The sequence below is a fragment of the Thamnophis elegans genome, chromosome 4 (genome assembly GCF_009769535.1).
Source record: "Thamnophis elegans isolate rThaEle1 chromosome 4, rThaEle1.pri, whole genome shotgun sequence".
Taxonomy (NCBI): Eukaryota; Metazoa; Chordata; class Lepidosauria; order Squamata; family Colubridae; genus Thamnophis; species Thamnophis elegans.
The window spans coordinates 21,318,767-21,330,812 of record NC_045544.1 but is presented as its reverse complement, the minus strand read 5'-3'; the positions used below and the strand labels follow the sequence as shown (position 1 = coordinate 21,330,812).

The 12,046-nt window shown below is 38.1% G+C and overlaps 1 protein-coding gene across 3 annotated transcripts in view; it reads left to right on the top strand.

The window, feature by feature from the left end:
* Positions 1–245: 245 nt before the first annotated feature.
* Positions 246–12,046, top strand: part of MAP3K7 (mitogen-activated protein kinase kinase kinase 7) — a 34,100-nt gene continuing 22,299 nt past the window's right edge. For all 3 annotated transcript variants that reach the window (XM_032215503.1, XM_032215504.1, XM_032215502.1), the window contains exons 1-6: positions 246–925; positions 3,104–3,214; positions 5,662–5,727; positions 6,971–7,016; positions 10,030–10,168; positions 11,880–12,004. In XM_032215503.1, coding sequence (XP_032071394.1) covers positions 836–925; positions 3,104–3,214; positions 5,662–5,727; positions 6,971–7,016; positions 10,030–10,168; positions 11,880–12,004 — 577 coding nt within the window. In that variant the 5' untranslated portion in view covers positions 246–835. The remainder of the gene's footprint in view (positions 926–3,103; positions 3,215–5,661; positions 5,728–6,970; positions 7,017–10,029; positions 10,169–11,879; positions 12,005–12,046) is intronic.

Genomic DNA, 12,046 nt, shown 5'->3' with positions numbered 1-12,046 from the left:
CGCCAGTCTCTCGCCTCCCGAGCCAACCCGCCGAGCAGCGGCGACGGCTTCTCTTTTCTGCCGCCTCTCACTTTCGCTGCCGCCGAAACAGACCCTCCGGGCTCCTGTCCACAGCGGAGGGAGCGGCTCCGGGTATCCAAGAATCGCGTTTCCCGCTCCCGACCTCCCTCGACGGCCTTCTGGGAAGTTCGCAAAGGAGGAAGGCGGCGCAGTTTCAGGAAGAGGGAGGCGGGGAGGGAGGAAGAGGCGGGCCGCCGCTTCTGCTACCAGGCCGCGGTCCTGGTCGGGCCTTTTGCTGGCGGAGCAAGAAAGGGGGACCGGAGCCCCTAGAGTGGAGAGAATAGCCGCCCCCTTCCCATGCAACTTCCCCCATGTCAACGGCGGCGGCAGCGGTGGCGGCTCAGCTCTGAGCGGCGGCTCCCATCCTCCCCATTCAACTCTCCCTCTCGGTCTCTTTTTTCCCCTCTGCTGCAGGGGCGCGACTCCCAAACTGCGACCCCGGAAAGACCGCGGCCTGCCCGGTTTAAAAAAAAAGGGGGGGGCGAGGGAGAAAGTGATCCGTGGGCGGCTTCCAGCGTGAGTCGCAAAAATGACGAGCCGGGGTCCCCCGGCCTGGGCTTCCCGGCGGCCCCAATAAAGCCCGGGCGAAACAGCCTCGTATGAGGCTATTCCGCGGCCCAGGGGGTGCCTCCGCCAGGCTGTTGTGGTGGTTGCTGAGCAGAGGATCCGGAGACCCAGGCTGGCGAGGGGAGCCCCTCGAGATCCGCCTGGGTCTCTTCCGCCCCGTGCCCCGTCAGACGCGCCCCCCTTCTTGCACCCCGTGGGAAGGGAAGGCATGTCTTCTCCCAGCTCCGTGGACATGATTGAAACCCCCCCGGTGCTCAACTTCGAAGAAATCGACTACAAAGAGATAGAGGTGGAAGAGGTGAGAGGGTCTGCAATGGTGGGAGGGAGGGGGAAGATTGTCCCTGGGGTCCTGAGCGTAAGTCTTCTGGAGAAACTCCTGGATTTCGAAGAAACTTCCTCGGATGGCTGTGAATGTGTGTGTATCTGTGATCTGGATTTGGAAGAAATGTCTACTCGGGATATTGGGGGAGAAATAGATAGCATTGCAAAAGTGTCACATCTCAAGTCAAGATGCCTTGACTTGGGTTTTTCTCATTTATTCCGAGATGGGCACAAGCCAATTGCTTCCATTGGTGAAGAAAAGATATTCAGGATAAGGGCACTGCCTACGGTGCAAAATGTTGACCGCAGGAAGAAAAGATCTAGATATAAATTCACACTTGGGAAACTCACTGGGTAATAGTGAACCTGTTTCTCAGTTTGACAGAAAAATTGAGTGTTTTTTTTAAAAAAGGCAACAAAACCACATGTCCAAGCACTTATTTAAGTGCTTAGGGCCAGGCTTTTATGCTAAAATCTAGTTTTAAAGTTTACCCGTTGCAAATTGATATGACTGAACAGACAAAAAACAACATATTGCAGTTGCAGCTCCAGCTCCTATCATGAAAGTTGTTTCATCTTGCAGTTACAGCTTTTATCTAAAACTTATAATTTTTAAAGAAAAGTCTGTTACATTTAATAAAATGAAAACAAAACAGGTGTTTGCTTCTAAGGAAGAAAACCTTCTGTGTCTAAATGACCAAACAAATGTATACATCATACATTACCAGTAGAAGTTATATGTATATAGAATTTTGAAAATCACCCAGGATAATGAACTCATTACTAAGACAGTACTTGTGTGTCCTACAGAAATAAGTGAGAACTCCTTAAAAATATATCTGTTTACTGGTTTTAGCCAATTTAAAATGATTCCAAAACTGTCTGAGTAGGTGTTTTTTCAGACAGATCAATATCTCCAAATCTATTTTCTACAATGAAAGTTATGCCGAGGAAGAGCTTAATAATGGCATAAGTGAGGTCACACTTAAAGATAAGCTGTATTATAGGTATCTGATAGTAAATCTTTTAAACCGTGTACAATATTGTGGAATTAACAAATGACATAAGGAAAGCTTGTTTTTAATAGTAAAGCTTTTTTATATACTGTTGTTCTAAAAGATGCAAATTTGTCTGGTTTTAACACTTATAATTTGCAACTTATACTGTTACTCTACAATATTAACATTGTTAAAATTGTATGTTTATATTATAAACCACTTTAAAATAGCTCAGTTTCAGAAGTTAACAAAGAAATGTTTTAAATACATTAATGCATATACATGCACAGCCCTGTAACTTGCTTTCCAGTTGTGTTACCTTCTCTATATTGAATTTGGAAATGTTAGAAACATCTAAGCCCATATAAAGAAATAATAACCATGCAGTTATGTCTTATAATAATGGTACTCCCAATAAAATCCTTTTAATTTGTACAAAAATGTTTTGGGAGATTTTGCTATGTCAAGTCTGATGCTCCTTTTGCTGAAAAGACACACTCCTATGAAACATTTTTGGTGAGTATATCTCATTAGATTCTGTGGGATTTAACTTTTCTTTCTGGGTTGAATGTGGCTAGGTACACATGCTAATTTTGGGGGATTTCATTTTGTTAGATGTGAGAACCAGGCCAATATTGCTTGTTCGATAAATTATGGCTAAGCCTTGGTTTAATGAAATGTGAATATAGTGTTAATTTCACACCATCTGTGTTGCATTTTTCCATAGACATACATTTTAGACCCACAATAAACAGAAATTAAATATTTTTGTGTTAAGCTTCCACACTGCAATGGATAAGAGAAAAGGAAAAGGCCTTGGTTAATATGTTTCCAACATGCTCCTCTCTTCTAAGGTTCTTTTTGGGTTTGTTTCTAGACATCATAACAGAATCCTGCAAGTTATTCATCCATTAATTGTGTCTAAAAGTTAAGTAAAACCTCATGATTTTGTTGCTTGTCTCTTGGACTACCAAAATTGAAAGTTGTCAAATGCTTAGCAGGCATAAAGAGCTTCTCAAGGGTGACAGGTTATAACTTTGGACAGACCTCTTGCAGAATATAAATATGTGTTTTTCGATGACTTTGTAGAATATTAAGAAAAGTTGCAAATTATTTCTAATAGTTCCTTCAAAATTTCCCGTTGTCTTTTTATTCAGGTTGTTGGACGAGGAGCCTTTGGAGTAGTTTGCAAGGCAAAATGGCGGGGAAAAGATGTGGCCATTAAGCAAATAGAAAGCGAATCTGAACGGAAAGCCTTCATTGTAGAGGTATAATTTCACTTTAGAATTTGTTCAAATGAATTTGATAGGTATCAGAATAATTAAAAAAATATGTACAGTTAAAATGTTACTGTCTGTAAGCTGCAATTAGAACTGGTATTCATGGATTTATCCAGGGGATTTTTTAAATATATATATATATATAATACTATATATATATGTAACATATATATATGTTTTTGAAATGAATTTGAGTTATGGATAAGAGGGTGAACTGGCAATCAGAGTTCAAGAGTTCACTGAACTACATGGTCCCTGTGTACTTTCTCTTGAGGAATACTGCATTTTCTAAGTGATATCAGCATGGACTCAAATAAGTGTGCTGCTTCCTTGGTCATATTGACCCAAGCAAATTAATATTTCCCCTTTTGTTTTCAATAAGTGCAGAAATCTTCTCTTCCTCCTCCTAGTGATTTGCTATGCTTACTACTTGTTACTTGTAACTAATTCACACAGAATGTATGAACTTGACAGTATTTTATTTATGTTATAAATAAACATAAACATATGCAGAGACTCCATATAGGATCACCATAATCATAATTCAGATACACCTGAAATTGTTCAAGCAGTTTATCCACCAGGAATAAATCATGTTTCTAACATACTGCTTAATATCTATGAGTGACCTACTTTCTTTCCATAAGATGTGAATTATATTTTCATAGGATTATTGCTACTTAAGTTATTGAGCAGAGACATTATTTGAAAATACATTAAGTAAAAAAGGTGAATATAATTAGGTTGACCTTTAGGGCAGAACTTTCCAATGGGAAATACTAATGCATACATCTTACTCTTAAAGCTATCCAGTAAATTCTATTCCTTTCTGTCTAATACTTACAAGTATTTTATTATCATGCCATTCAGTTAATTAATGTTATAAAAGAATTAGGACTATACTGTGCTTTGGATTTGAAAATAAAATGTTTGTGCAGAGGCAGAAATATAGCACCTTTCTGTAACTCTTAGAGAAGCTATAGCTAATGTGCATCTTAAAAAACTTTAAAGTTTTAAAACCACACACTCAAAAAAGAATTAATGAACTGTTCCAGAAACAACATACTATATAAAAGAAATTACATCCAGCAGGGGCTCCATCTCCATTTTATCCAAATCTGGGAAAATAGCTAGCTCTTTGAAAACTTCCCAAACATGTCACATTTGGGTCTCTGTGAGGCTATCATCCCAGAGGGCAGGTTCTGCAACAGAAAAAAAACGCAAATGTTCTTGGATTAAGGAGTTGCAAATGGAGTCTATGGTGCCACCACTTTAAAAACATTTTTTTGCTTTCAAAACTAAATCCCTTCACACCTCTTATTCATATGCATATATATATATATAACAAAATCGACAATGTAAAGGGTTTTTTTTTAATTATGTGAAGCAAATTGCTGGATCTAAGGCTATTGTCTCTTGTTAGCATCTTAAGCTTACAAATTCAGCATCAGCCTGATGTAGCTGAATGCAAGTTGATCTGTAATGTTCATTTGAATTGATCTAAATCAAAATTGATTGTCTCTGTATCTTTTTCCCCCAAGCAATAGTAGGTATCTGTAGTTAACCTTTTTTACCCCTTATAAAAGACAGGAATCAGTCCTTAATTTTATTTATATTCATAAAACAGTGAGAAGGGTTTTTGTTGACTCTAAGAGCATCAATAATAATGATGATGATGATGATGATGATGATGATGATGATGATGATGGAATGAAGCTGCTTCTTCCTTAAATCTTTTGGCAGTCTGAAAGGTGCCCAGTCCAGTAGCTTTCTTTGTATTTGAGTGCATAAGCTCAGAATTAGGGGTACAGGATTGAAGGAAGTGAAAGGCAAACTATTCTACCTTGAAATTATCTGCAGTTGAAATGAAGGCATGTGGTCTATCATTTGCTCTTGATAACAAGCCAAGTGTTCCTAGTCTTTCAAATTCTTTGTTGGAAATGTGTGGATGTAGGAGAATCTTTCTAAAAGATGCTGTAGTTTATAAAGCAATTGTATTACAGCATTATCCCAAGACAACTGATAAACATATTTCTGAAATCAATTATAGACACTGTTAATTATATCCTGATATTATGAGATACTCCCAGCATAGAGAATAGATTGAGAACAGTTGAAAGACATAGGGAAGATTGTTGAACTGAAATACAAATCAATATCATAGACATTTAACAATCACATTGATAAATTGGCATACCCACATCCACTTAGAGAGTTATATTTGCCCAGTAATTTTTCAGACATTCTTTTTAAAAGATAGCTTTTGCATTAGCCAATATACTCTGACTAATTTAAACATGGAACTGATGTGCTGCTCTTTCCTATGTGTATGCAGAATATTATCTATATATCATTAAACTGCTTTTTATGATTATTTATACAAAGAAAAGTTTTATGTAAGAGAACTTAAAATACATTGCTTTTTAAAATTTCAGCTTCGACAGTTGTCACGTGTGAATCATCCTAATATCGTCAAGTTATATGGAGCTTGTTTAAATCCAGTAAGTAACCACTTTTGGACAGTCTCTTTATTTAAGTGAAATATCTGTGTCTTTTTTAGTTTTATTGGTTTATTTACATATTCTAAGTTGAAATTTTCATTTATGAGAAAAGAAGTCCTTTCGCATTCAGTTTGAAATATACAAGTTTCCAATTTCCATTCCAGCTTTGTTCTATAGATTTATTGATCAGTGTTTCACTACTTTGTTTTGGTTCTAAATTAAATGAAGAGCTTCTAAAATGTATTTTCTTTTATCACCATGCATAAATGTTAACAACTGAAACATATTGTAGATGACCATAAGAGTATTACCAGGAGTTTTAATATGTGTTAATGTGCATATGCATTGTGTACTTGAATAAAGCAGAAAAAAGAAAAAAATAGAGCAATTACATCGCTGACCAAATCTATACATGTAGTTGTTTCTGCATAGTCTTAGAATTAAAACAGAATTACCATATTTTTGGTGTATAAGACTCACTCCCCCCCATACATCCCCCCAAAAAGTGGTTGGAAATGTCTGTGTGTCTTATAGAGCAAATGTTGCCGAAGCCCCGCCCACCCACTGGTCTCCACCCTTCGGCCTCTGTCTCCCAGCAATTTGTCTCCTTGCAGCAAACAGCTTGGTCAGCTTCAGCACAGCCTGATTTAGCACATGCAGCTCATTGGCTATTGGATCTGCCTTCCAGAATACCACCTATCAGCTGTTCCAGACTGCAGGGATCGCTGCTGCCCATTGCCGCTGCCACCTATTGCTGCCTCTGTGGATCCCGTTTTCAGACCCCGCGTGCCCCATTTTTGGCCCATTTCAGGTGGCAGGGATAAACAGCGGGAGTGATCCCTACCACCTGGAATGAGCTGAAAACAAGATGTGCAGAGAGCGAAAATGGAACCTGCAGAGGCCGAAAACGGGGCGCACAAAGGCAACGATATGTGGGGATGATTCCCGCAGCTGGAAACAGCTGATAGGAGGCAGATCCAACCACCAATCAGCTGCACATGCTAAATTAGGCTGTGCTGAAGCTGACCTTGCTTTTTGCTGCAAGGAGGCAAATCACTGGGAGGCAGAGGCAGATTTTCTTTTCTTGCTTGCCTCCCCAAAAGCTTGGTGAGCCTTATAGTCCAAAAAATGTGGTATATATTATTAAAATAAGATGGGAGTTTATCATAAGAATCATTGTTCTAAATACTTTTTTCATATTAAAAAAGTAATAAATTGGTCTTCTGATTTTTTTCCTCCTTAGGTATGTCTTGTAATGGAATATGCTGAAGGAGGTTCTCTCTATAATGGTGAGCTTCATTTTTGAACTGCATTGTCCAAAACACTGCCTAAAATGTTGCCATCACATTTTATGTTCATACATTATTGTATAACTTCTTATTTATTATAATAATTGTATGACACTGATTGTTCTGGGCTAAATTTTATTGTTACACTGATAGCTTTTGTTAAGCATTATGGGTCTCCCTCATAAAGCAAATGATATACTGGATGAATCGATGGATTGATGGAGAAATTTACATTTTTAACCAATTCAGGCTGTACCCTATTCCTTTAAAAAAAAGCTGACCATTTTTTCCTATTGGGTTCTGAGAGGCATTCTTGATCTTGTAGTGATGACTCAAGAGCAAATAGCAATAGCAATAGCAGTTAGACTTATATACCGCTTCATAGGGCTTTCAGCCCTCTCTACAGAGGGCTGTACAGAGCCAGCATATTGCCCCCAATAACAATCCGGGTCCTCAAATGAGATTGAGACAAAAATTATTCAAATGTTATTAACATGCTCAACTGATACTGCGAATCAGTTGTAATATAAAAAAAGGGGAAGCAAGAAATTAAATATTTACCTATAATACTTTTATAATTTTTTTTCTTTTTCTCTGTTTTATATATATGCAGCTGTGTGAAAAAGTCCTGCATGCTTTGCGGTTTACAATTTATGACATTTTTGGATAGGCCATTGATTTTATGATTTTTTACGCTAACTGCTATGCAAATATTGTTATATTTAAATAAATACTGGTGGTTTTTAAGTGAATTTGCAATTTGGTGCTGTTTGGATGGGGATTGTGCATTTTCTTACATGCTTACAATGAGTATGAAAACAGCTTAGTTGATGCTTACCCAGTGGCATATGTGTTGTAATTACCGTTTAAGTAATCAAACATGGTTACTAATATGCAATTGGCCAGCCCTTATTGCTTATCGCCAGGCGGCATCGCTTTGGCATAGACTATATAAGCCTTTGCATGTGATCTTTGGTGACAATGTGGTGCCAGGCTGCAATAATGGATTCAGTCAGCTCCTGCTTGGTCTTCAGGTGCTTTTTGCTTTTTTTGTAACCAATCTTGGCCAACAAGTTCTCATTTGGGTTCAAATCCGGGCTCTGAACTGGCCAATCCAGGAGTTGAACACCATGCTTCTTCATCCACTGCTGGACGGACTTGGCTTGATGACAAGGAGCATTGTCATCCTGGAAGTAAAAGTCCTTCCATACAAGTTGCTGAGCTGAATGAAGCATGGTCTTTTCCAGGACTTCAACATAATACTTCGAATTCATGATTCCTCGCATGATTTGTATCTGACCAATACCAGAAGCAGCGATACAGCCCCAGATCAGCAATGGATGCTTCACAGATAGATTCAGGCCCTATGTCCTAAATTCTTCAGCTGGAAATCTTCTGACATACTTTTTGCCCTGATTCCCAGTCAAGTAGAAATTGCTCTTGTCACTGAAGATTATCTTGGCCACTGTTCGTTGTTTCATTTGGCATACTTTTTGGCCCATGCACGTTGACGAGAGTGGTGAGCATCTGTGAGCAAAGGTTTACTTCGAGCCCTGCAGCCTTTGAGCCCTCTGGCAAGCAGTCTGCAATGCACTGTGCTTGTGCACACTTTTATATCACATGTTTCACCCCAAATTCTTGTAATCTGAGGTGAGGTGAGCTTCCTGTCAGCCATCGAAATGCATTGCAGAGCCCGATCTTGCCATTCTGGTGACTTTCTTGGTCTTCCAGAGTGGAGCCTGTCATCAACTGAACCAGTTATTTGGTATTTTTCAACCACTCTGCTCACTGTGGTGCAATGGCATTTTACTCTCTTGGCTATTTCTGTACAGGAATAACCCTCTTCATGAAGCACAATGATGCGATACCACTGCTCAGTACTGGCGAAAGCAAAGGTCTTCAGCCTTGCCCGCAGTCAGAGCTAAATTAAATTTCTCAATGCTTTTCATGCCTATTTATAGTCAGAGATTATGACAACATTGATTGGCTCATAGATTTAGCCTCTGTGCATTTTGATTGGTCAGCCAAAGCTCGCTGCTGATTGGCTACTTTCAATCCTAACATTCTCGAAAATTCAAGTTAGGTTTGTTTTAGCACATAAACTCACTCAAAACCTTAAAAAGACTTTGGTTATGTTAATAAAAATAATGCAACTCAATCCAACTACAGAAATGTTTATCAAAGTACTAATTTTGTGTGGTTTCTATGAAAAGTTGATCAAACATGTAAATACAGCTTAAAACTGAAAGCATGAAGGACTTTTTCACACAGCTGTGTATATATGTGTGTGTTGTGTACGTACATACACAAACACATATATATATATATATACACACACGCACACATACACTCATACATACACACAGAGAGATTGTTTCATACAGTTAATCATTTTCCCTTTAAATCATACTGAACATTACTATTTGTAACAATGTTTAGAGGTCTGTGATGGGTGCCGTGACCCGTCAAAACCGCGTTCCACAAAAGTGCGGTCGACGAAATCGCGTATGTGACGTCATCACAACGCGACGAAAAAGATCGAAAAATTGAAATAAAAATTAAATTACAGCAAGCCGATTCACATAAAGGTAAGCGTTAGGTTAAGGGTTAGGGTTAGGTTAAGGGTTAGGGTTAGAGCGTTAGCGTTACATTTAGCGTTAGGTTAAGGGTTAGCGTTAGGTTTTTCGTTAGGTTAAGGGTTAGGGTTAGGTTTAGGGTTAGGTTTAGGGTTAGGTTTGAGGGGGGTTACGGTAAGGTTTTCGCTTTATTTTTACATTTTTCGATCTTTTTCGTCGCGCTGTGATGACGTCACATACGTGCTTTTGTCGTCCACGGTTTTGTGGTGGAACCGATGGGTGCAACCAATATTTTTGTTATATAGAAGCATAGGAACAAAAATAATTCTGTTGTGTACTTTGTACGTCATGGAGCACCTTTCAGAAGTAGCATTCCCCTTTTATATCTTCTGTAATGTACAATAAAATTCTTTTTAGTTTGTACCTTTGTTTTTCAGTCCTACACGGTGCTGAGCCTCTACCTTATTATACTGCTGCACATGCAATGAGTTGGTGTTTACAATGTTCCCAAGGAGTAGCATACCTTCACAGCATGAAACCGAAAGCACTCATACACAGGGACCTAAAACCACCAAAGTAGGTTTTCAAGAATTCTGTAAGACACTGTCATTCTTAAAGGCTTTTTTCTAATAAACCTAGAAAACATTGTAGTTTGTAATAGTAATTCTTGGATGCAATGTAAGTTATTGGAATGTTATGTAAATAGTCTATATTTCATCGTCAGTAAAGAATATAGGTTTTTTTTAAATGAAATTTGTATGCCGCCCATCTTACTATCAAGCATGTTTTGATAAATCTTTTTTTTTTTTTTGGTACAAATCTTTTTTATTTCCATTTCATTCTATACAATCACGTTTACTGTGCAACTGAGGCATATAACATTGGGTAATAAACACAGCCCTCACTTTTATAGAAAATGCCCCCTACAATACAAACCCAATATACCGCCTTAGCCCACCATACACCCTCTTTCATCCCCCTCCAACTTTCATTCTTCCTTCTCTCATACCCCTCTACACCTACTTCCCCTCCCCCTCTATCTAACCCTAACCCTATCACTCCCTCTCTTTATCCATTCCCTCCCTTCTCCTCCTCCTCTCTCTCACCCTCTCTACTCTCCTTCTTCTTTCATTCAGCTCCTCCCTTCGGTATACTTCTATTACTTTCCAATATATTCAGTTTGTTCTGTTTTGACACTAACATTAAGAAAACCACAGTATACAAGTGCAATCATGCTTTAAAATTTAACACATATTATATTTCCCCCTTCCCCCCCTCCCCCTAGATCCCCGCCTCCCTTCCCTCCCCCCGACTTCCCAGAGCCCATACATGGTATAACTTTTTGACAATCACAGTCTAAAATAATGCTTTGATAAATCTTGATAATCAGCTGTAATAATTGCAGGAGGTCTAAAGCTTGTTATGTTATGATATTGTGATTAAAATTAATAACTGATGTATTGGACTCAGATAACAAGCGGTGGTCTTTCAGTTAAAATATGAAAGGAGGAATTACTTACAAAGGAATGCTGAAGTTCAGGTCTATACTTTGGCCTGGATTGTTAAAAGCAGTGGGCATCTATGATCTGTTAAGCAAAGTTACCTCGTTTGTGAAATACATTTTTATTATTATATTTATCACTCGGATAAATCACTTCTGTGTCTCTCACCAAAATAAAAGCAAGATAAAATAAAATATACAATTATTTTATATACAGGTGGGTGTTTTCACTAGAAGCTTTGTTATTGTTTTATATTGCTTTTTTATACTTTATGTCTTTGTATGCCCGCCAGAGTCATTGAGAATGAATTTGGCATATAAATTTGTTTGAAGAATGTTTAAAACTAGATATGGAACACAATAGTTGTTCCTGTAAAATCAGTCTTGATCTTGATACATTGCAGTTAGTTATTTTTGCATTCAATAACGAATAGGTATAAACCTAGTTGCTCCATTCAATTTGATTGTACTGCACAATAGAATAAAAATTCCCTTCTGTCTTATGACACTAAAGCACATTGTAATTTCTTCAGTGTTGACCTCTGTCTTCCCAAATTCACTTTTCCGTCATTTTTTTTACAAATTACTAATAAAGATTGTCTACTTATGCCCTTTAAAGAGAAGTATATTGCTTTTAATTACAGTAAAAATCTGACATCTACTTTTTACTTTTGTATATTAAATCCACAGATCCCGTACATAAATTGCTTAGAGAATATTTTATCTGCTTCTTAACATTTATTTTGGCAAAATACATACTGTAATTAAATTCTATTTATTTTACAGTTTGCTCTTGGTGGCAGGAGGAACTGTTTTAAAAATATGTGATTTCGGTACAGCTTGTGATATTCAGACTCACATGACCAATAATAAGGGCAGTGCTGCTTGGATGGCACCTGAAGTTTTTGAAGGTAACAGAGTAATTTTGAAACTGACTACCATTCTCAGGTGTT